At 45.4% G+C, this 25879-nt stretch overlaps 1 protein-coding gene across 12 annotated transcripts in view; it reads left to right on the top strand.

Moving 5' to 3' along the window:
• Positions 1 to 10901, top strand: part of PARD3 (par-3 family cell polarity regulator) — a 574463-nt gene extending 563562 nt beyond the window's left edge. For 10 of the 12 annotated variants that reach the window (XM_040248382.1, XM_040248390.1, XM_040248385.1 and 7 more), the window contains 2 exons: positions 2672 to 2799; positions 9152 to 10901. In XM_040248382.1, the coding sequence (XP_040104316.1) occupies positions 2672 to 2799; positions 9152 to 9548 (525 nt within the window). In that variant the 3' untranslated portion in view covers positions 9549 to 10901. The remainder of the gene's footprint in view (positions 1 to 2671; positions 2800 to 9151) is intronic. The other 2 variants (XM_040248379.1, XM_040248381.1) reach the window with 1 other exon arrangement.
• Positions 10902 to 25879: the final 14978 nt, after the last annotated feature.

Below are 25879 nucleotides of genomic sequence, written 5' to 3'. Positions count from 1 at the left end.
CTGTGCCTGATGCTGCTGCTGCTGCTAAGTCACTTCAGTCGTGTCCAACTCTAACTCCCTAGTTTTCTAAGAAATTGCTGCTGCTGCTAAGTCGCTTCAGTCGTGTCCGACTCTGTGCGACCCCATAGACAGCAGCCCACCAGCCTCCCCAATCCCTGGGATTCTCCAGGCAAGGACACTGGAGTGGGTTGCCATTTCCTTCTCCAATGCGTGAAAGTGAAAAGTGAAAGTGAAGTCGCTCAGTCATGTCCGACTCTTCATGACCCCATGGACTGCAGCCCACCAGGCTCCTCCGTCCATGGGATTTTCCAGGCAAGAGTACTGGAGTGGGGTGCCATCGCCTTCTCCGGGTGAACTGTGCCTCAGTTCAGTTCAGTTCAGTCGGTCAGTTGTGTCCGACTCTGCGACCCCATGAATCGCAGCACACCAGGCCTCCTGTCCATCACCAACTCCCGGAGTTCACTCAGACTCACGTCCATCAAGTCTGTGATGCCATCCAGCCATCTCATCCTCTGTCGTCCCCTTCTCCTCCTGCCCCCAATCCCTCCCACCATCAGAGTCTTTTCCAGTGAGTCAACTCTTCGCAGGAGGTGGCCAAAATACTGGAGCTTCAGCTTTAGCATCATCCCCTCCAAAGAAATCCCAGGGGTGATCTTCTTCAGAATGGACTGTTTGGATCTCCTTGCAGTCCAAGGGACTCTCAAGAGTCTTCTCCAACACCACCGTTCAAAAGCATCAATTCTTCGGCGCTCAGCCTTCTTCACAGTCCAACTCTCACATCCATACATGACCACTGGGAAAACCATAGCCTTGACTAGACGGACCTTAGTCGGCAAAGTAATGTCTCTGCTTTTGAATGTGCTATCTAGGTTGGCCATAACTTTTCTTCCAAGGAGTAAGCGTCTTTTAATTTCATGGCGGCAGTCACCATCTGCAGTGATTTTGGAGCCCCCCAAAATAAAGTCTGACACTGTTTCCACTGTTTCCCCATCTATTTCCCATGAAGTGATGGGACTGGATGCCATGATCTTAGTTTTCTGAATGTTGAGCTTTAAGCCACCTTTTTCACTCTCCACTTTCACTTTCATCAAGAGGCTTTTTAGTTCCTCTTCACTTTCTGCCATAAGGGTGGTATCATTTCATGCAAAGATGGGCTCGATAAAGGACAGAAATAGTATGGACCTAACAGAAGCAGAAGATATTAAGAAGAGGTGGCAAGAATATACAAGAACTGTACAAAAAAATCTTCATGACCAAGATAATCACGATGGTGTGATCACTTACCTAGAGCCAGACATCCTGGAATGTGAAGTCAAGTGGGCCTTAGAAAGCATCACTACGAACAAAGCTAGTGGAAGTGATGGAATTCCAGTTGAACTGTGCCTAGTTTCAGCTAATCTCAGTTCAAAATTTAACTGTCATTCTTTAACAAAATAAAATCAGCTACATTGCGTCCTACTGCTATACTAAGATGCATAACTACTGAAAGCTTCACCAGCATGGCCAACCTTCCAGTGTACAGCCTGGGACTTTCCTACTGTTGTGAATTATTGAAGCAAATTTTTATGTTTGGGGCACTTTGAAAATTGGGCTATAGTTGTTTTACAATGTTAGTTTCTGCGGTATAAGGAAATGAATCAGCTATGTATACACATACATCCCCTCCCTCTTGGCTCCCTTCCCCACCTAATCCTACCCCTCCAGGTCATCACAGAGCATCGAGCTGTACTCCCTGTACTGTGCAGAAGCTTCCCACAAACTATCCTAGTGTTCCGAGAAGGGTTGTTCCCCTATATTTGCTGTCTATACAAGGTATGAAATTAAAAGATGCTTACTCCTTGGAAGAAAAGTTATGCCCAACCTAGATAGCATATTCAAAAGCAGAGACATTACTTTGCCAACAAAGGTCCATCTAGTCAAGGCTATGGTTTTTCCAGTGGTCATGTATGGATGTGAGAGTTGGACTGTGAAGAAGGCTGAGTGCCGAAGAATTGATGCTTTTGAACTGTGGTGTTGGAGAAGACTCTTGAGAATCCCTTGGGCTGCACGGAGATCCAACCAGTCCATTCTAAAGGAGATCAGCCCTGGGTGTTCTTTGGAAGGAATGATGCTAAAGCTGAAACTCCAATACTTTGGCCACCTCATGCGAAGAGTTGACTCATTGGAAAAGACTCTGATGGTGGGAGGGCTTGGGGGCAGGAGGAGAAGGGGACGACAGAGGATGAGATGGCTGGATGGCATCACCCACTTGATGGACGTGAGTTTGAGTGAACTCCGGGAGTTGGTGATGGACAGGGAGGCCTGGCATGTTGCAATTCATGGGGTTGCAAAGAGTCGGACACGACTGAGTGACTGAACTGAACTGAATTGACACAAGGGATGTAAACTAGTGTCTAATGTCTGTATTTACCAAGCCTCACTAGGCAGACTAGAAAGGTGGATCTCTCAATTTTAAACCATTCTAAGGCCGTGATTAAAATTTAGGGTGATGGGGTATTTGGGGCTCACAAGACCAAAAAGGTGCCTCTTGAGAAAGCTGCACTTGATTTTTAAAAAACTCACGGAAGTCACGTATTGTTTCCATGTCAGCCTCTGAGAACTGAAAGAGTCACCAAGTCCTGTGCCATTCAGAGTTCCTTTCCCATGACCTGTGTTGCGCTCTCTCCTGCAGCCCAACTCCCGGCCGTCAGCGCAGAGCGGGCGACACTCGGTGTCGGTGGAGGTGCAGCTGCAGCGGCAGCGGCAGGAGGAGCGTGAGAGCTTCCAGCAGGCCCAGCGTCAGTACAGCTCGCTGCCCCGGTACGCGCCACCCCACCTCTGCCCCGGCCCCCCACCCCTGGCCCTGGCCCTTGGGAAGTCCCTCCTTCCCAATGCACTGGCTTTTCCACCTCCGAGGAACCGCTCATAGATGGTGGGAACCGTGGCTTACTTGGCCAAACCACTGCCTGGCAGGGGGACCAGGCAGGAAGGTGTTTCAGGAGATGCCAGCATCCCCAGCTGACAGCTCCCTCCTGGAAAGTGAAGTGACCTGCTCCCCGCAAGGACGGGGCTTAGGGGTCAGACCTGGGATCTGGTGTTTGTTCTGCGACCTCCCGTGGGGCCGGAGACAGATTCCTCCACCAAGAAATGGAAACAGAACTTTTACTTTGCACGGCTCAGTGGTAACTAGCATAAATGGACCTTGTAAATCTAGAGTTCTCCAAAAGGACAGGTGTAACTAGTGTAAAAGCTCAAGGGGCTGTGGTCTTCTTGGCCAAATGTTTGGCTTCCTGTATTTTAGTTGTGTTTGAGATTATTTTTTAAGGGATGGGAGAGAGCTCTCATAAAGTGTGTGAGAAGAAGTGAGAAGAGAAATGTCCAGGACTCAGGAAGGGGAGGGACGGGGGTGGGAGGGCCTGGCGGGAAATGGGAGGAGACCTGGGGCTTCATCCTTGGGAAGAGGATAAGAGAGAAGCAAGTATATCCACTGGGTTTCTCCTGCTCACCTTCCAAAGCTGCTCGGTCCTCCAAACCGATCCTTTCATCCTGGCGTGCCCCTGTCCATGTCCATTGGTAACCCTCTCCTGGTAACCCCACCCCATGCCTCCCTCCCACCTCTCCTCTGAAGAGGACACCATAGACCTGAGGCTCGCTGCTGTGGGACCACTGCTGTCAGTCAGTGATTCCCTAAAGAACCAGAACTTTCCCTTTGGTCAACTGTAGCTTCCTTCTGGTTAGCCATTTTATTCTGTGTGGATAGGAGAAAAGTAGAAACCTTGAAAAGAAAGTGCTGTGAGTTTAGGCGTGCGGACTGGTCGACCTCTACACCGTCTTCACTCCTTTTAGAGAGTACAGGTGTGTGTGTGTGGAGGGGTGTAATTTGCATGTAACTTTTACAGTAAGTCCCCTACATACAAATCTTCAAGTTGTGAGCCTTCAAAGATGCAAACATGCGTTCCATCAACGATAGGCTTGAGTGAAACTGCAGCTTGCCCTCCGTCTCCTGTTGCTGATGACCCTTCAGCTCTACCATCTCCCACCTCCTCTCCCTCCTCCCATCAGTAACTTCTTGCCTGTTCACGCCATGCCAGTCCCTGTATACCAGCTGTTGTACTAAACTACTGTACTTTTCAAGGTACTGTACTGTAAGATTTAAAATGATTTCTTTATTTTGAGTGTTTGTTTTTTAACTATTATTTATGTGAAAAGTATTATAAACCTATTCCAGTACAGCACTATAGAGCCAATTGTGTTAGTTGGGTACCTAAGCTAACTTTGTTGGACTTACGAACAGATTGGACTTGTGAACACACTCTCAGAACGAAACCCGTTTGTATGTAGGGGACTTACTGTAGTCTGCCCTCCATATCCGTGGTTCCATCCATGGCCTCTCTGTATCCTCAGATTCAACCAGCCACAGACGTGTTGTCCTGAGGTATTCATTATTGGAAAATATCCACGTATAAGTGGACTCATGCAGTCGAACACACACAGTTCACGGGTCAACCATAACTCCGCGATGTGCACCTCTGATTGAGGAAATCAGAAACTCAGGGTCTTGCACACAGCTTGGTTCCTTGCAGAGCCACCTCACTCAGCTAGAGGCTGGAGGGAGGTTGAGGGGGGCTGTGACCCACATGAACTGGAAGCAAATCCCAGTTTCTGACATATGATATTTTTCAAGGACACTTGACCTCTGCTCTTTGGATATGGACAATTGACAGAGTTTGGTCTAAACAAGTCGCTGTGGCATTTGATACCAAAAAGATTTCACACACACACACACACACAGAGTTCAGTTGCAAAGTGGGGCATAAAACAAAACAAATGGTCAGGACTTGGGATCAGGCACGCTAGATGAGGTGGTTTGAATTAGAGGGCTGTATACTCGCCAGAGGGGTTTGTAAAGTCTTGCCGTGATTAGGGAGACCTATAGGCTGAATTCAGGTTCCACTGTGAAATGTCAGTGAGAAACACTAGCCAGGTGGTAACATGAGATCAGTGGGGAAAGGAGACCCGAGCAGCCCAACACTCAATCCTTAACTGGAGGCGGATTTTTTTTTTTTAATTCCTAAATTAGTTTTCTTTTTTCTGTTTTATGCTCTTTTTAAAAAAAAATCCTTTTAAAAATTTCTAGCTTTATTCCTTAGTATCCAAAGTGTTAAAGTGTTGGTCGCTCAGTCACGTCCGACTCTATGCGACCCATGTACTGTAGCCCACTAGGCTCCTCTGTCCATGAAATTCTCCAGGTTAAGAATACTGGAGTGAATCGCCGTTTCCTTCTCCAGCGGATCTTCCTAACCCAAGGATCGAACCCAGGTCTCCTGCATTGCAGGCAGGTTCTTTATAGTCTGAGCTACCACAGAAGTTCTAGTATCCAAAAGGCAGCTCTAAATCTGAGCAGTAGAAGTAGATTGGGTCATAGTCACTGATAAAAAAAAAGTGTATTCACGACCCTTTGGGGATGTTTTTCTTTCTTCCCTTTTCCCACCGTCTGTTTCCTCTCCAGCCTTCCTCCTGCCATTGGTGGCTTCTTGCTCATCCTCCTTGTTTCCTGGCTGTGTCTCCGTACCCTGACTCAGTCTTCCCACCATGCCCATGTATTACGTGTCTCCACTGTTTGTCACCTTGTCAGCCCAGGTCTGCCTGTCTTCATCCCCCTGTGCCCTCCTCAGTGTGATGCCTGACAGCTTTCCTCAGGTGTGGGGGCTTTTCTGGGTGTCCTCTATGTGAGGATGGTCTTCAGACATAATCACCAAGAGGCGATTATTGCCAAACCAGGGTGTGGGCTTTGGGTGGCCTCAGGCATCTCCAGTGAGCTCATTCCAGGACCCAACAAACCTGTGTGTTGGTCATAAAGAGATTCACTGGGAAGGAATGATGTTTTGTTGCTCCCGTGGTTATTGGTGGCCTTTGAGCAACCCTGGGACGGTGGAAGGCTTGCTTCTGGTTCTCACTCTGGAACGTGTTTGTGAGTTGCTTCTCTGAGTGAAGATTCTCCAGTTTGTCTTTGGTGCCTTTCTTTGCTCCTTGATCTCTACCAACCCTTCCGTCCCGAAAGACAAAATGCTGATCTTTTTGTTTATTTTCTTCTTTGGTCAGAAAGATGCTCCCCCAAAACTCAGAGCCTAATCATTGGAGGCAAAGTCACTGATTGGTCACCCATGAGCTGTCTATGCTACACTTTTGTGAGCATTTTACAGATGTGATTTCTTTTATTGCTCCCCATAATCCTATGAGGTTAGAGATTCTGCCTGTTGCATTGATGAGGCCACCTGAGCCCGGAATAGAGCGCCTTCCTAGGCTCACAGCTGCACGCGCAGACCCAGGGCTGGATCCATGTCCTTGGGACACCCAGCTGGTCTCTCACTGTTCCCCGTGCCTGCGTGCCTCATCTTCCAGTAAGTGGAGGAAACTTACTGTCTGCTGCTTTCTCGTGTTTCTCTACAACCTGCTCGTTTCTTGTCCTGTTCTTTAATCAAGAGCTTGCTGATACACTAGCTTCCTTTCCAAGGTAGTGTGTGTATGTATGTACACGTGTCCATGTGTACACATCTGTGTGTATGAACTTTCCCTACATATCTTACTTCAAACCTCAGGGAGGTTTTCTTCCTTCTCTCTAAACTGTTTAATCTGAAGAAAATTTTATCTACAAGAAATTCTTTTTCCCACATTGTCATAATTTCCATCCCAAACAAACAGTTAATGAATTTTCAATGTGTCCTAGTACAAAAAGACTCTGTCTTCCTGGAATGATTCAACTTCCAGTCCATGACCACATGGAGCAAAGCCTCAGGCTTCACGCAGCTGGGGACCAGGATGGGCAGGACTGGTGAATCCCAGTGGACCAAGGTTGAAGAAGCTTATCTCCAGTTATCCTTAAATTGACAGCTAACCCATGGAAGAATCCCATGTTGTTGCTATAACATCAGTAACAAGTTTGTTGTTTTAATTAAAGTTTCATGATTAATATCAAATCCCTTGGTTTCATGCTGGCACTTTGCATCATTCACAGCTCTGAGCAGATTAATTTATGACTCTTTAAGTGGAGATAATCAGTGCTTTAGGCAAATAAACTATTCCATCAAATCTAAGGATTCTTGCCTGAGCTGATTGTACCCAGGGCCTGATTCCCATTACAAGGATGAATATACTTTAGACTGTTTAATTCATCATTAAACAGTCATTGCCAGAGATGATTCTGAACAGTAGTTCATCTTCCTTATTGAGAATACCCTTGGCTACATTTTAGGTCATATGGAAAATGGGTGGATTTCATCCCAGCCATATTGATGGCACGTCTGAATGTTCAGAAATGCAAATGGCTTCATTCCTATGGGAGACCCAATGCTGCATAGACCTTACTTTTCTCCTACCGAGTCTTTTTGAACACTCGGTCATGTTGTGTGTGTTGATGTGAAAGGCTGAACAGTACATGCTGTCACCGAATCATTTTTTTATTGATAAATGAAGCAATATATTTTGTTTTATGACTCAATTCTCACTCCCTCTCTTCCATTTTCAAGGCGAAAAAATTAGGGCATGTCTGTCTTTCTGGCACAAAATTGTTTTACTTTATCATAGCCAATCTTATTGTAAATTCATAAAAGCATCTAGAGACTTGATAGTAAATTAAAGATGTTTCAAAACAATAATGTTTCCTGAAAATGATGTGCAACTTTATTGCAGAAAGGATAAGAAGTTGAAATTTCTATAGGACTCTGATTTATTTCCCCATCTCGGGGTGACAGAATATGAGTAAGTTATCCTGGCCTTGGATGAGGATACTGTGGGCAGAAAATGGTGCTTACTCCTCACACACCCAGGTTCTGCAATCTTGATGAGCGTGTATTCCAGAGATAGTCAGTTGCTGACATATATAACTCGAAAGCCACGGCTTTAAGGGACTGCCTGTTGCATTTTTAATCATAGAGGAGTCTAGACTTAAATCTTTCATAACTGAAGTCATATTGTAATCCATTCTATGTACTTCATATTAGCTAGCATCTCTGGCATGAGGGTGGCAGCTGTGTAAAATATTTGTTTGGCTTGTTTAGAATTGAATTGTAATGTTGTAAAGCGAGCAATTATTGCTGGTACAGAAGCTGCCAAATCTCTAATACCCCTATAGAGCATCCTGCCAATGAGTCTAAATTGCAGGATATATTGTTACCCTAGGCGGAACAGATCACACCCGCCCAGACGCAGGAGGGAGACCCTGTTTCTGAGTAGCTGTGGAGTCTGTTTGCTGTCTCTCCTGGGCAGCCATTGTTCATGCAGACTTGTCTCAGACTTGAGCTTGCCGGAGTCAGTCACCTTTTCATCCTTCAGCTCCTATCACAATGTCTGAGAATCAGCTGAAGCCCAATACTCACCAGGAACATATGAATGAGTTCCATTCTGAGCGTGTGTTTGAAAGTCCCATTTGTTCTTAAGTCCAACAAAGTTAGCCCAGGTACCTGACTAACACAATCGGCTATGCAGTACCGTACTGGAATAGGTTTATAATACTTTTCACACAAATAATACATAAACAACAAACACAGAAAATAAAGAAAACATTTTTACTCTTAGAGTACAGTACCTTGAAAACTATATTAGTCCAGTACAACAGCTGGCATACAGGGGCTGGCATGGAATGAACAGGCAAGAAGAGTTACTGACTGGAGCAGGAAGAGGAGGTGGGAGATGGTCGAGCTGAAGGGTCATCAGCAACAGGAGATGGAGGGCAAGCTGCAGTTTCACTCATGCCTGACACTGATGGCACAGGTTCTGGTTCCTTGCTCGATTCAGTTCTATCTACCCTCTTGACAAAACGATCCAGTGCTGTCTGCGTACATCCTGGGCTTGGAGTAAAGATACTGTACTACCATACTCTCTACAGTACTGCACAGTAAAGTACACAAAAGCACAGCCATGTACAGAGGATGCACGTGCATGACAATGTACGCCAGACACGGGAACTAACTTACACGATTGGACACACAAATGCACGCTTGCATGTCTGAAAGTTCGTGACTTAAGGTTCATATATAGAGGACTTACTGTGATGTTTGTTGAAATATAGAAATGCTATTCTGGCTTCCCCACCACCACCCCCTCACTCTTCCCCTTTGTCTCCTTCCCTCCCCTTTTCCCAACACTCACACTCACCTTGGGCTTTGCTTCCTAGGCAAAGCAGGAAGAACGCCAGCTCTGTCTCCCAGGATTCTTGGGAGCAGAACTACCCTCCCGGGGAAGGCTTCCAGAGTGCCAAGGAGAACCCCAGGTACTCGAGCTACCAAGGTTCCCGGAACGGCTATCTGGGTGGGCACGGCTTCAACGCCAGGGTCATGCTGGAGACCCAGGAGCTGCTCCGCCAGGAGCAGAGGCGGAAAGAGCAGCAGATGAAGAAGCAACCTCCGGCCCCCGAGGGGCTCAACAACTATGATTCATATAAGAAAGTCCAGGACCCCAGTCACATCTCCGCCAAGGGGCCCTTCCGGCAGGACGTGCCCCCCTCACCTTCTCAGGTCGCCAGGCTGAACAGACTCCAGACTCCCGAGAAAGGGAGGCCCTTCTATTCCTGAGCAGGAGGAGAGCGGACACTTCGTGTCATGCAATAAAGGACACTTTCCTACGAAGACTTGTATTCAGGAGTTTTTTTTTAACACCCTGGTGGTACCGCAGAGTATTTCTGTTGCTGGTATCAGTGCCTTTAAGCAGTGTGGGCAGTCTGATGGAAGGCCTTAATGTCTTTGCCACTGTGTTTCATATGTCTATTTCATGCAAGAATTTCCCGCCATGTGACAATCATCTGTTCAAGGCATCCTGCGCTCCTCCTCTCTTGGGTACTGGGAACCTGGCCCAGCCTGGGAGACCCCGGGGCTTTGTGTTACCGCCCTGTGCAGCTTGTGGCAACAGATCATCCTGAAGTCACAGGTGATGTCGATCCCTCTTTGTTTTCCCCTTTGAGTTTCTCAGACGAAGTGACATCTCTCCATCTCTGGTGGATGAAACTGGGTGACATACACCAGAAATTGGGGCTCTGTGGTACTTCCCAGCACAGTCATTTTTAACCTTTTGTGACCAGTATGGTTTCCCTTTTCTTTCTCAGCTCCTCGTAACAGGAATTTCCTTCATCTAAAAGAAGCTAAGCCATATTCCAACACTGTCTGGTTATCAGGAGGGTCCTTTTGTAACTGCCTTATAACTCAGTGTTATCAGTGATGTGATCATTCTGTCTGCATTTATAAATACCCTTGTTTAGTCCTATTCTCTCACACATGAGTTGAGTCATCACAGCTCTGCGATGATGAACATAGGAGACGGGCTTCAGCCCCGGTAGGGCAGGGGGCTGCTTGCCCACCAGCCCGGTGCGTGTCATGACATGGAAGGGGCGATAGCTTGAGAAAGAATTCTCCCAGGATGAGCTTCTGGCCCAGTACCTTCCAGTTGTCCTTTTAATTAGTTTTTATTTGATGAGTTGGCAAGAAGGGCATAGCGTGGGACAAAGATCAGGCAGACACTCATTTTGGGATTCCAAAATCTCACCTGCTGTCTCCGGCTTTTAAAGTCAATTGGAATTGATGTTTGTCTATTCATCCACCTGCTATCTCCCTGCCTGGTGATGCCATCAGGCTTCTACAGAATTCTGCCATGAAACAGAAAAGGTAAATAAGAAGCCAGACATTCCACATCCCACAGAACGTTCTGGTGTCCCCAGACAGTGATAACAAAAGATTGCCCTTGTGTCGCTACATTAACGTACGTGTGGGTCGTGAGGACCTGGGTTGCTCCCGTGTTTCCATCTTATCTGTTGGTTTGAACATCCTGTTGTAAACCATGGCTGGATTGCTAAAGTGCCTGCGAATCCCGACGTGAAAAAAGCTTGAGATGAAAGCTCAGCGTATTGTGTGTTAACAAAAAGAAAAAAAAAAAAAGACATGTACTGATATGCCTATTTTTTTTTTTTTACTGGCACATTGTATTTTTTGTGTCCATTTGTTTTTAGAAAATATGTGAGGGGTCCGTCCCCATACCTGCGTCTCTTTTGCATCTCTGTGTAATGAGAGTTCTGTGGGTTCACGGAGCGTGGTGATGTTGAAATGATATGACCGGTGCAAGTGTGGTGACCTCTGACGACAGCGGCTCTTCCTCACAGCCTCCCCTGTGCTGTGAGGAACAGCTTTCCTGTACATACGAGACTTCTAATAAAAGGCATATTTCTTCCTGTTCTCTGTGTCTCTCTAGTATTTCTGTGAAAACTCTCCTAGCTGAGTTTTTCAAAAGTCTATTAGCAGATGTGATTCCCCCCCCCCATATTTAGAGAAAGTTGAAAATTTCCTCGTCTCTATCTGTGCAAACATGGAAATGGATGATTGATTGTTTATTTGAACACCTGAGGAGAGAGGGGACTGGGAAGAGAGAAGGACCTAATTAATGATTCCACTGGAAGCCCTGGGCTGCCCAGAATAGCTGGGAAATTCTGAATGGAAGAAGCTGATGATACACTAGAATAAATAAAAGAATAATTGGACAGAGAGCAATGTGTTAGTAAGAGTTCCACCATTGCCCTTTGCTTTATGTACCATTTAGACAGGCCAAATGTTCTGACTGAGTCCGCCATGTGTACCAGGAGCTCAGACAGCAGTCCAAATTCAAGCCCACTTTCAACTGGTCCATGCTTATTTCCCAAAGTATACAATGAGACTTCGCTCTTTCTTCCAGAAGGACACTAGTTAATATTTGTATGGTGCTTTGAAGGCACAAAGGGTACTAGATCCCCGGGTGGGTTCCTGTCCAAAAGGCAGGCTTTGCAAAGACCTGTTCAAAATACCCTCCCATGGAGGACCAAGCATCAGCTGGTTGTGATAGCTACCCTCATCTTGACACTAAATCCAAATTCTCTCACCTCAGGATTAGTGACGAGAGGTGTATAGCAAGCCAAGGTGATAGATAACTCGTCTTTGGTCCTCATATGCCTACAAGGTGTGGGAAAGGAGGAGAGAGAAAGATGGACAGATTTGTTAATTTTCTCACTGACCAGGAGGCCCGCTGCAAATGCCAAAACTCGCAGGTTATTTATCTCAACTGACAGTGAGAAGCATTGCAGGAGAGGCAGCAGTGAATGTTACAGGGGCCCAAATCACAGAAGATTTGTAGATCAGAACTGACAGTCGGAGCTGCGCAGAGAAGAGGAGGAGGAATGGGTATGGGTCAGCACAGAAATGAGAATATGCCCGTGGTGCCACCTTGTCTAAAAATGGACTGGCCTCTACTCCAAGGCATCGCACAAGCACTTGCTGGGACCAGTGGAAGAACATGTTCTCACGGAGAAGTCCTGAGTCTTGAATGGGGGTGAGTGTCAACCTCAAGGCACCCACAAAGCTGAGGATCAAGGTGCAGTCACTCAACAGTTCTTCAAAAAGGATGGTCTCACTGTTACCACCTATCTTAGCCAATTGAGAATGTAGAAAGTCTAAATATGTATGTGTAATTATCCATTATAAAAGCAACATTATGTAATGTATGGATAGTCTGTATAACCTAGTCATCATACCCACCTCCTCTTCCTGGGGTCAGGTAGACCAACAACAGCTCAGGGTTGCATGCACCCCACCACTGTCAGGCTGCCTCACTAAAAGGGAAGAGATATAAACCCAGGCTTCTCAGGTTTTCTGTCAAGGAAGTCAGATCTATCAGTTTTTTTTTTTATTTTTAATCTATCAATTCTGAATCAGTAAGCCAAATGAATTTTGTTTGTTGAGTGAGACCCTTTGGTTCTACTGCAAATCTTCTCTGAAAATGAGCAGAAAATAAGCAAAGCTTGCTGACCACCACTTGTCTGAACCATGAGTCACCAGCATAAGTCTGAACAAGAGGCCAGAGGGAAGAAGAGGCCAGGCCCCAGAGGCTATCTCCATGTGACTTATCCCAAAGGGCTCGCATCTCCTGGGCTGCTTCCCTCCTCCTAGAGCTGCCATTAGGAAGTAGAGTATTCACATATACACGTGAGAGGTACGTGCAGCAAGTGTGAAATGCATACGGAATTCTATATTTAGCTGCTTATTTTCATGTGTCGCTTATTTCATCCTTAAAAGCCAAGTCTTAATCAACTATACTTTAATATAAAATAAAAAGTTAAAAGAAAAGGAATAAAATTACCATACAATCCAGAAATCCAATTTTTAGCTATTTAGGTTAGGTCAGGTTAGGTTAGGTTAGGTTTAGTCACTCAGTCATGCCCGACTCTCGTGACCCCATGGCCTATAGGCTCCTCTGTCCATGGGATTGTCCAAGACAAGAATACTGCAGTGGTTTGCCATTTCCATCTCCAGGAGATCTTCCCAACCCAGGGATTGAACCTGGGTCTCCTGCATTGCAGGCAGTGTGTGTGTGCTAAGTCACTTCAGTTGTGTCCTACTCTTTGGACCCCATGGACTGTAGCTGTAGCCCACCAGGCTCCTCTGTCCGTGGGATTCTCCAGGCAAGAATACTGGAGTGGGTTGCCATGCCCTTCTCCAGGGGATCTTCCCGACCTGGGGATTGAACCTGCATCTCCTGTAGCTCCTGCATTGCAGGCAGATTCTTTACCATTTTAGCCACCATCGAATAGCCACTAGCCACTAGCTATTTAGCCAACAGAATTAAAATAAGCTGCTATTTGAAAGAAGAAAAAAAAATAGCCTCAGTAAGTTAAAGGCCCTAACAAATGAAGACGGCAGTTCCTCTGGTATAACAACAAGAATGCCAGAGTTTTGTTTTAACAGAATGATTGCTGACTTAAATTTTAAAGCATAGAGGGATAGCTATAAAAGCAATGGAACACTAATTTAAAAACATACTAAAGTCGTTGAATCAGGATAAAAAAAGTCTTGACTCCAGTTAATACCAACGTAAGCTTAAGCAGACAGCAATTTGCTTCTGGCTTGCTTTGCTGGTCCTAGTGGAGGAAGTGACTGAGGTTCCATCACGTTTGTCCCATCATAAATGTCCTCCTATGACACCAAGGGCTATAAATTTAAATGTCTATTTAACAGTTCTATCTCTCTCTCTCTCTTTTTTTTTTAACAAAGATTACTTCCACAATGACATGTCAGGTAAAGAGATAATCTTCTTTTCTTACTTCAGAGACAGGATATCACCTTAATAAGGCAGCTAATAAGAATGTTCACAGGTCAGAAAGTGAGAGTGATGGAGACACTTTAATGGAAAACCACCTTCATCTCTGACTAATGATTAGATCACGAAGCTGGCTGAATTAAATCGACTTTTATTTTTTTTAATGCGTGGAGGATGAGGGTTGTAATTCTGAGCATAAGCTTTTTTTTTAAACAAGAAACTGATATTTTACTTCAGATTTCATGGAGAAAAGGTGGGGTTATCATTGCATTCCCCACAGAAGGAACTTATTTTCCCGTTAGAATGTTGTTGTTCCCTCCAAAAATTCATCACCTCCCCAGTCAACATATATCTTCCTCTGCCTCTTTTTTCTTTTCCCTCAGCTTTCATATTCAGCCAAGGAAAAATCAATGGGTGTCCTTTGTCCATAAATTTAGTTTTAGAGGAAACCTTATAGTGGAGAATTTCATTTTTATAAAAGATTTCACTATGAGCCAGATAAGATCAAATGTTTTTGCTAAAGAGGATAATCATGTTCCTTCATGAGTTTTCTTTTTCTTTCTGAGTTTAAATCCCACCGATCAATTTTTATTTCCTCATTTTTAATTTTTTAAATCGAGTTACCTGTGCATCAGCCTGTCACTCCCCAGGTGTGTCTATTTCAGTCTGGACTTGGGAGAAAAGTGCAAGAAATAGGGAGGAAGGTTTCCCACAGTGAGTCTGAACAGTTACTCATCTTTCATCCTTAACACTTATTTCCTCACAGGATCAATTAAATGTGTGAAAAACACGCTTTTTTGAATTGCTCAGCTAACTGCCGAGTCGCCTCGCACCGTTGTTGGCTTAGGAGAACCACGTGGAGTTTGTTCCCATCCCTACTGTGTCTCCCGTGGAGCTGCCTCTCCTCCTGGGGTGCCGTCAGTTATGGAAGGTGGTGCCCAAGAGGAATCCTTCTCCCCTCTCTGAAGGCGAGTCGTACTTGCTAGGAGACTCCTCCTGAAGCTCAAGTTTGGCTCCATGTGGGATTTTATGATGCAAATATTTTAAGTACAACTTTGAAGATTTTGCCATTAAAAACAGTCTCATGTGGCTCAGGGCCCAGCTGACTGCAAACTAGAAGGGGGGAGGTACCATAAATTGCTGGCAAGTGACAGGAAGGAAACGGCCCCACATGTCTAAATCAGTCGTGACCTTGGGGAACGATCTGGCTTCAGGGTTCACTCAGTTCCTATCTCCTGCTGTCAGCGGCAGCAAGCTCACCATGGTTGTTTACCTTGGGATGAAATGGGAGCAAACATCAGCCTGACAGCCCCAGAGAAGGCTGGAATGAGGACTCACCCCGGAAGCCAGGTATTTTGGAATAATGTAAACCTTTGAACTTGGCTTGCAGGGCCTCCACGTAAGTTTGTTCTGCACGTGCCCTTGACTTGCAACTCCATTTCCTAGCCTCCTTTAATGTTTTCTGTGTGACTGGCCTCCCAAGGGAGCCTAAGGAGCTCACCCTCTGGTCCAAGCAACCAAAGTGTTAACACAAAATCTGAAGTGGCCGTCAGTGCAGACAGGCCCCTGGCTCCCACATTCCTCAGTGGACTTAAGCATGCAGGGCTTTACAATTTGTACAGCGTTCGCGTCTTTTGCATCCCCAAACCCTGTGAAGCACGTTAGAGCAACGACAGTCCAATTTTACGCATGAGGAAACCAGGAGAGTTTGTGACTTGCTGGTTGGAGAACTGCCCGATTGAAAGGTGGGACCCATTGTCCTGAACCTGTGGGGTTATGAGGGTTTTAGCAAAAGGAAGGTTTTTGTTTTGAATCAATTTAAAATTCCTTACTCGACTGTAATTCATCGATTGGCAAAACAAACACAATAGTATGCAGTAGGAGAGAATTAACAATACTCTCAAGATAAATTTTATTAATCATAATAGTATTTGCATAAACTTGAAAATTACATATGTATATATATTATACACATAGTGTGAGATAAATATAATGGTTCTATAACAATTTACTTTAGCCCCCAGATTCCTTTTGAAATAGACAACCAGTCAAGCCTTCATGTGGACCTACAGACCCCACTGGGTCCCTTGTTAGAAACCACTGTTCCATGCTTTGGATCCATCACTTCACTATTTAAACCTCTTAGACCTGAAAGTATGCATTTCTCAGCCAGGTTTTAATGCTGAGAAAAGAAAGTCCTTTGAGATTAAAGACAGTGAAAAAAAAAAAATGAGTAGGGTCTGCACCATGGGGAAGGCAGTGTGCATTCGAAGAGAGTGGCCTCAACAGAAAGCCAACCCTAGCAGGCAAGTTTCTGAAGCAGATGCAAAGGAGACCCCCAAATGCTAATACAAAATAGAAAAGATCGCCGGGAGATTGTGCAAAAACACAATAACAATTTGCATTAAATCATCAGCTGTTTTCAGCACAGATGGGTAAAGCCTGTAACAAAATGTTGTAAGACATTTGCGGCGGGTTTCAAGCTGGACAGGCATTAAAAACATTCTTAAGCGTTTCATGTTGGAAGAAAAATGTAAATCATTTTTAGTGAGGCGTTCTTCTTTACCTATCATTTTTCTTTGTGTTTTATTGTATTTTTGGTAAAGAGACGACATACTAACAGCCAAGGGGAAACGATCCATTTACAGAGTTGGATAGATAAAATTTATCTCCAAAGAGGTGGAATATTAATTATGCATAGAAAGGAACTTTTAGCTCTGAAGACATTCCCAGCTTATTTCACTCAAGATCCTAATCAAACACAGTCACAGAGTCTGGAGAGACACAAGCGGTTACTGGGTGTCTTTTCAGGCAATGAGTAGGGTTGGGTGGCTGAGAAGGATGGGACCCCTCTTCCAGGAGGCTCTCTGGGGTTTGTCTGGTGCTTCACCGCACAGCTGTGCCCATCCTCTGCTCCTTTAAATGGACTGTGGGGTTGTGAGGCGGAAGCCAGCAGCTGATGCTACAGGGCCCACTCTGTTCCCCTGATCTGTGCCCCTGAAGGAGAGACGCAGACAGCCACAGACTCAGCGTCTGGAAGGACTGGCTGGCCCAAGGAAACGAGTTTCCAATAACTAATCCAGCTGTATGAGACACTTCCCCGGGCTCCGCTCTCCTTCCCGTAAGCCAGGAAATGCTCTCTCTGTTCGTTAAGGGATGGCTCACCAGGGACTTCTAATTTCTGATTGGCTACTTCATACACTCTACGAGTATCTTCTGCTGCTCATCTTAAGTCCTTTTAGGGATCCCTCTGGATTAATTGAAAGTCACGGATATCCTGTATGTGTGATCTATTCAAAGTAATTGTAAGCCCATGAAGAGGCCAATATTGATTTTTAAAGAAGGTGCCGCTGTATAGGGCCTGAAATGCACAAGGTATAATGTGGAGTCAGTTTAGGAAAAATCACTTATTCCTTCCTTCACTCACTCACTCATTCGTTTGTAGCTCCTACTGTGCACTGAGTGTTGGGTTAGATGCTAGAAACACTCCAGTGAGTAACACAGGTCTTATTCTAAGGAGGAATCTGATAATAGTCAGAGGGTGATACTGGCATGAGGGAAATGAAGGAAGATTAGGAAACAGAGAAGCAAAGGAAGCCAGGGGTCTGCTCTTTCAGGGGGAGCGGATGGGCATCGCAACTGAGCAGAGGTGCAATAATATCTCAATCAAAAGTCCAACAATGAAAGTCGCTCAGTCGTGTCTGACTCTGCGACCCCATGGACTATAGTCCATGGAATTCTCCAGGCCAGAATACTGGAGTGGGTAACCTTTCCCTTCTCCAGGGGATCTTCCCAACACAGGGATCAAACCCAGGTCTTCTGCATTGCAAGCGGATTCTCTACCAGCTGAGCCACAAGTGAAGCCCAGGAATACTGGAGTGGGTAGTCTATCTGTTCCCCAGCGGACCTTCCAGATGCAGGAATCGAACCGGGGTCTCCTGCATTACAGGCAGATTCTTTACCAACTGAGCTATCAGGGAAGCCCTCAAAAGTTCAATAAATGAGCTTTAAATGTAGCCTGTATGTGTAGGAGGTTAACTTTTACTCAGGAAGTCACTCCATGCAGATCATGAAAGCTTTAACGTGAAAATCGCTGATATATTTTACTACACCACTTGGTATGAAGAGTAATAACCAAAATCAGAAATATTGTTGATGTGTAATAATATAAATATGCCACCGTTTAATCAGTTCCTTTTATTTCCCTAAGGTTGTTACTGTTCCATAATATGTTACAAGAAGCCCACAAGAAGAAGAGGTCTCAAACTGGGTGACTTTTGACAAAACTTTTAGTTTTCTTACTTATGGACTGAGAATAGTGGAGTCTTAGGGCCACTGTACCTGAAACAGCTCCCCTCACAGGTCCTCAAGTTATTGCCAATTTAAAGTCCTTGAAATGTTCCAATTTCTCTTGGCTCAACTTCCTAACTAGTAACCATCCCATGTTCTCTGGGTAAGTAACATTGATCAAAATTATTTTGCTGCTACTGCCGCTGCTAAGTCGCTTCAGTCGTGTCCGATTCTGTATGACCCCAGAGACGGCAGCCCACCAGGCTCCCCCATCCCTGGGATTCTCCAGGCAAGAACACTGGAATGGGTTGCCATTTCCTTCTCCAATGCATGAAAGTGAAAAGTGAAAGGGAAGTCGCTCAGTCATATCCGACTCTTAGAGACCCCTTGGACTGCAGCCCACCAAGCTCCTTCCTCCATGGGATTTTCCAGGCAAGAGTACTGGAGTGGGGTGCCATTGCCTTCTCCAGAATTATTTTGACTTCTCTTCAAATCTACTTGCTCTGTGAGAATTCATTGGTATTAACCAGTGACTTCATCTAAAAATCTAAAAAGAGCTTCCCTGGTGGCTCAGAGGTTAAAGCATCTGCCTCCAATGAGGGAGATCTGGGTTTGATCCCTGGGTCGGGAAGATCCCCTGGAGAAGGAAATGGTAACCCACTCCAGTATTCTTGCCTGGAGAATCCCATGGATGGAGAAGCCTGATAGGCTACATACAGTCCACGGGGTCACAAAGAGTTGGACACGACTGAGTGACTTCACTATTCACTATTCAGCTAAAAAAATTAAAAGAGACTATTTTCCATTGAGCACATGTGAGAGAGGTTTGTTGTTGTTCAGTCACTAAGCCATGTTCAATTCTTTGAGACCCAAAGAACTGCAGCACACCAGGCTTCCCAGTCCTTCACCATCTCCCAGAGTTTGCTCAAACCCATGTGCATTGAGTTGGTGATGCTATCTGACCACCTCATCCTCTGCTGTCCCCTTCTCCTCCTGCCCTCAATCTATCCCAGCATCAGGGTCTTTTCCGATGAGTTGGTTCAGGGGTTTGGAAGAGTTTTATTTTTTCTTTAAAAAAAAAAAAAGCTGGGTGCAGTAAAGTGGAGCCTGAGAAGTTTTCTAAACCCTCAGTTTGGTTCAGCAGCAAAAGCCTTACATACCATTTGCCTGTTTTCTTAATCATCAGTTCAGTACCTGGAACAAGTTTACATCTCTTACCATGATGAACTCTTGGCCTGGTCTTTTCTGACTGGCCTTTATCAACAGATTTTAAAGTTTAGTAAGAAAAAAACATTGTTTAAAAGCTTTGCTTCTACAAATGCTAGAAGTAAGAGCTGTCACTTTGCCACAGGTTGATCCTCAGGATGGAGAGTCCAATTCTAGTGGGGGAAGAGCACTGGCCATTCTCTACAGGGTTAGGCCCTCCCTAGGACCTCCCTCCTCTCGTTTATGACCCAAATCACAGCTTTTCCAGAATGAGTTCAAACAATGACAATTTCTTTTTTTTTTTTTTTGGTAGAACTCAAACTGAGGGCAAGCCAGAGACACAGAGAAGTCAGATAATATGCTGGAGAGTTGAGGTACAAGTTTTCCAGCTCATCCTTGGGGGGATGAAGGAGCTGGGATGAGGAGCAGGTGCTTGGCACATAGGCAGGCCTTCAAATCCTGAGATGAGGAGATGCATCTAGATGAGGGGTCTAGAGCCGTCTGATTACTATTTAATAATGTTGGCCATTAGGAGACTGTCAAAGATTCATGCTCTGCTCAGGAGTGCCAACTTTCCTTTTGAAACTTGGAGAGACTGGCAAAAATGCTGGCTTTGGCAGATGGGCTCTTGGCATGAGTGGGAGTATTGATCACCCTCGCAGGGCAGGAAATGCTACTCTCTCTCTCTGATTAAAAGTTTCTTACCAAGGCAAGCACAAGCCTAAGGTGGTCAGCATGGTTAATAGCCTACATTAAAGAAACCTCTACATTAAGGAGTGTCTGCTGCCAGAGTGTCCATCCCGATTGTTGCCACCATGTAACTTTAATGCATCTGACAGTCTTCCTTTTCCCTTTCAGATGCTGTGTCTTTCTGACTCAATCATCGTGCATCTTCTCTTTACCCATATTCTTTTAAAAATTTTAATTTAATTTGTTTATTTTCTTTTTGGCTGCTCTGGGTCCTTGTTGCTGTTATACAGGCTTTCTCTAGTTGCAGCAAAAGGGGGTTGTTCTCTAGCTGCAGTACATGGTCTTCCTGTTTAGGTGGCTTCTCTTGTTGCAGAGCACAGACTCTTGGGCCTGCAGGCTTCAGTAGTCGTGCTTCCCAGGCTCTAGAGCACAGGCTGCAATAGACTTAGTTGCTCCATGGCCTGTGGGATTTTCCTGGATCAGGGACTGAACCCGTGCCTCCTGCATTGACAGAGGCATTCTTTACCACTGAGCCACCAGGCAAGCTCTATCCGTTTTCTTTATAAACCTTTCTTTGCAAAGATCTATGGCTTTTCCTATGAAAATAGGACCATCAGTTGGATTAAAAAAAAAAAAAACCCACGAATACTAAGATTTTTAGAGACACGCATGTTCAATCCTGTTTCGGTGAATCTGAAGGTAAGATATCGCAACACCATGCAAAGTGATCCATCTGCAGGCTGCAGGCCTTGGTCCATTCAAGTCCAGATGAGACTTCGGTTCATTGTTTTAGAAACAGCTGAAGCCCTTGGAGACCCCAGACGTGCACCTAAATCCTGGATTTCAGGTAAGCTCCGAGGCCCCGATGCATGCACGCGTGCTAAGTCACTTCAGTCGTATCCAACTCTATGCGATTCTATGGACTGTAGCCCGCCAGGCTCCTCTGTCTGTGGGTTTCTCCAGACAAGAATACTGGAGAGGGTTGCCATGCCCTCCTTCAGAGGATCTTCCCGACCCAGGGACAGAACCTGAGTCTCCTGCACTGCAGGCAGATTCTTTACCAACTGAGCCACCAGGGAAGTCCCTGAGAGCCGATACTGATGCTTAAATCTCCAAATGATCTTTTCACCCCATAACCTCAGGGACTTGTTTAATCCCAGTGCTATATTTCAGGCTTATTTCTGGCTTTGGTTCACATCTCCCCTATGCAAGTTCTTCTTTCTGGGCTCATCCTCCACCGTCCTTTCGTTTGACCAAGCTGCTCAGTTGCATCTCTTCAAACATGCTCCAGGCTTGGATCACATTTGCTGTCCCCAGATGGCACCCAGGACACGGCATCCATCACCTCTGATAGGTTAACCTGGTGAAATTAATTGACCATAAAATTAACCTGGCTTCTCCTGGCTTCTTTTGTATAGTAGGCATTCAATAAATGTTTGTTGAGTGAATGCTTTGCCTGAAACTTTATTTAAAGGACTTTAAGCTTTGGTGGTAGCATCTTTCTGATTTCCTTCTTTGCACTTATGGCAAGTGTGTAGTGTTTCTGTAAACAGTGAGAGAGAGAGACAGAAAGAGGCAGAGCACGGTACGAGAAAAGAGATGTCGGGACTTTCCTGGTGGTCCAGTGGTTAAGACATCACCTCCCAATGCAGGGGGTGCAGGTTTGATTGCTGGTTGGGGAACTGAGATCCCACAGGCTTCATGGCCTACAGACCAGAACATAAAGAACAGAAGCAACATTATAACAAAGTCAATAAAAACTTTAAAAATGCTCCACATAAAAAATACTTTATAAAAAAAAAAAAAGGAAAGAGATGTAAATACAGTTGAAGTAGAAAAACTTAAAGAAGGCAAATACCCCAAGACTCTTGAGTGACTGTTAGGGAATTATTCCTATGGAGGGGCTCACTGGGCACTCAGTGGTAAAGAGTCCGCCTGCCAGTGCCGGAGACTCAGGTTTGATCCCTGAGTTGGGAAGATTCCACATGCAGTGGGGCAACTGGAATATTAGAATATTGACCCCCCTTTTCATCCCTGAAATGTTGCTCTTCCTCTGGGATTTACACTGGGCCCTTTTCTCTTCTCTTCTTTGTCCCCTTCTTGCTCACCCCTTCCACTGCCATAAACACACAGAGGACACCCAGCCACCGTGTCCCTGGAACCCCCATCTTATCCATGGTCTTCACTCTGCTTTGCTCCTGTCTGCAGCCCCAAGGAGCCACTCCCTCTGATGGTGGCGCCCTCTATGGACTCAGCAGTGCCTGTGCCTGAGGCCCTGGTCTCTGAGGACCTTCCACCCGTCACTGGAGCTCATTGTTCCCCCCATTACCTCCTGTTCTGCATAGTATTGTCCCCAGCCTTGCTTGTGACACAATTTTGTGCAATATTATATGGGAGCGGCTTAAATCAACTGGCCTGAGTTTGGATCCTAGCTTTGCCACTTACTGGATAATCTTCCATTTTAACCACTGGAAGCCTCAGTGTTCCCATCTGTGAAATGGGGACAGTACCCCACTTCAGTACCTACCTCACAGAGCTGTTAAGAGGATTCATCAATAATGCAACTGCTTAGTCCCATGATTAAAACATAAGTGCTCCCCGCCCCCACCAAATGCTGTTTTTCTTTACAGATTTCTTTGTAAGGGCGTCTCCTTCAGTTTTTCCTGGCAGTCCCCTTCTATCCATGCAGCTCAGAAGGGAGTTTTCAGGGATGTTCAGAAAACTGGACCTTAGACAGTCACTGAGCTCTTCATCCTCCACCCGCTGATCCCTCTCCTAATCCCTCCTCCCCTCCAGCAGATGCGTTTTATAGAAATTGACTGTTGGAAACTTCGGGCTCTGATTCATCACATGCTCAGAGCTTGTGCATCCAGGCTGGAACCCTCAACAATCTGCCCAGTGTTAAGGATTCAACAGTAACCCCAGGAGCAGAGGCCACCCCACTCCTGTCCCCCAGAGAGCCAGCTCACTTGCCCAGCCTCCTGGCAAGTGACAGACCCTTGCCTCCTGAGGGCTGAGGGGATCATCAGGATATTTAACTCCTTTTTGGGGTCTGTTATGCTTCAGAGGGAATTTCCTAACATGTTGATAGGGTAGTCATTTAAATAACTCCATAATTTGTTTTCGAAGCTTATTATTCTGCTTAAATTCCTTAAATGATTATGATGATCTGGTTTCTTGGGAGGTAGTTGTGTTTTAGAGTAATTTTCTACTGCAGGGAACACTTGGATACTGTCTTGGGAAGGGACACACTAAAAAAAACCCATTAAGTCTATTCATTCTTTTTCCTAATTCTCCTGCTCGGTCTCAGGTAAGAGAATATTTGTCCATTACTCAGCTTGCACAGCTGTTGCAATAATTCTCTAACGGTTCCCTCTTGCTTTTGTCTTTGTTTTGTTTCTCTTGCAGTAAGAATGGCCCCTCTGAGAACATGGAAGCCTGTAGAAGGAATATTCAACAGTGAGTGAGGAGCGTCCAGTGCAGGTGGACATACCAGGGCGAGGAGCGCAGGGGATAGTCCCTGGTGGTCAGGACCAGGCTGTCCCATGGCCAGAGGGTGACTTGCTAGATTATTCGGTGCCATCTGCACTGGGAGCATATGGTTGGGGCTGTATCCTGAGGCTAGACCAAGCTTCCTTAATCAACATTATCAAGTCACTCTGCAGCTTAAGGGACCCGTGGAGCCTCATGGTTTGTGACAATACATCCAACTTTCTTAGCTTGACTTCAAGGCTTTCTGTGGCCCAGATGTGCCTTTCTGACCCTTTCTCCTCTAGGCTGCATCTCTAACTTTCCCTCCTGTCAAACTGCATCCCACCTTCCTGTCTGATTTGGGTCCATGACATTCCCTGGACTGAAAGGTCTCCCGCAGCCCTGCCCTCGCCATCAAGCATTCTGCCCGCCTGGATCCTGCTCACTTTTCAACATCCAACTCGATTCCTGTCTCCTTCCTTTAAAACTGCCCAGCTGCCCCGTGATTCCCCTGCACATACAGCTCTTAGATTGCAGACACCACCCACCGAGCCCTCCTCCTGCTTGGCTTCTCATTGTTGGTTATGCTTCTTTGTGCTCACATCTTGCTGGTCTCCCTGGTCTGTCAGCTTCCCTGCGGGCGAAGCCCGTATTCTGTGTTTCTGTGTTTTCTCAGTGGGCCTTCTCTCCTGGAAGCATCCCTGCCACGTTTTGGATTCATTGATTAACTTAAAGCAAGTCCAGACTCTTTGGGAAACTGTCAGCTCGTCAATCCTGTAATTCCCTGCCTGACAGCGGGGCAGAAAGGCAGTATGATGGAATCCATTTCACTCTGACTGAGGGAGGAGATCTAGTTCAAATCAGTCCAGCGGGTGCTGTGGGCTGCACCCTGTGCCAGATATTTTTTTTCTTTTTTGGCTGTGCCACATGGCATGCAAAATCGTCTGCAACCAGGGATAAAACCTGTGCCCACTGCAATGGGAGGGAGGACCATAAGGGAAGCCCCAGATATTTTTTTAAAAAGAATATACATTGGCTAAGTATATATATATATATATGTGTGTGTGTGTGTGTGTGTGTGTGTGTGTGTGTATAAAATAAAGGATGAAATGTCATTTGCAGCAACATGGATGGGCCTAGAGGTTATCGTGCTAAGTGAAGTAAGCCAGACAGAGAAAGACAACTATCACATAATATCATTTATATGTGGAATCTAAAAAAACAAATGATACAAAGGGACTTATTTACAGAATAGAAATCAACTTTCAGACTCAGAAAACAAACTTATGGTTACCAAAGGGGAAAGGAGGAGAAGGAATAATTAAGGGTTTGGGATTAACATATAGACACTACAATATGTTGCCAGGGGCCAGCATGAGGAACTCCACCCATGGCAGAGGTCATGAGGAAGGAGGCTTGGCATACACAAAGGCATGATCAAGCCTCAGGAAACCCCCTGTTCCTGAGCATCCAACCCCAAAACCAGAGTCTGTTTCATGCTCTCACCTACACCTCTGGCTTTACGGGGGGTTCTCCCCCATAACCATTTCTCTCAGAGAAGGAGTTAACTTGCAGCTCCAGTTAATAAAAATTCCTGGGCGTGACAAGAGTGTTTCAACTTAGAAATTCCTCTGGAGGTCCTCTAGCCTCCCTGATCAGGTTCGTCAGGCCACATGTGATTGTTTACAGCCTCCCAACCTTGAGAGGCACGAGATGCTTTAAAACTTTCTAAATACAGACTCTTTTGAGAAGTTAGAAAATTATTAGTATAGTATAGTGGGTTGATTAGAAATTATATTGGTGAAGGGGTTTTTCATTTGTCCTGCCAGTAATTACTGCTAATTCCCTGCCCTGGGTGTGACAAGGGTGTCTCAGGTCAAACCTCTCTGCTGACAGACTAGCTTGTGTGACAACCTCTCAACCATAAACAGCACAGAGAGTTTGGAGTATTAGCATAGGGCTTTTCTCATTGTTGAGTCAGTGATTGCCGCCAGGCCTCCATATCCTTAGGCACCTGGGAATATATTAATCAATGTATTTGGAATATAGAAAAGGAAATATAGTAGTTTTTGATGTTGGCAATACTAGACTTTTTGAGTTAATGAATTTTCTCTTTTGTTATAAATCACTGTACTTTGTT

The sequence above is a fragment of the Oryx dammah genome, unplaced genomic scaffold, assembly GCF_014754425.2.
Source record: "Oryx dammah isolate SB20612 unplaced genomic scaffold, SCBI_Odam_1.1 HiC_scaffold_10, whole genome shotgun sequence".
NCBI classification, from domain to species: Eukaryota; Metazoa; Chordata; class Mammalia; order Artiodactyla; family Bovidae; genus Oryx; species Oryx dammah.
The sequence above is the reverse complement of the archived record's forward strand: the minus strand, read 5'-3'. Positions and strand labels throughout refer to the sequence as shown.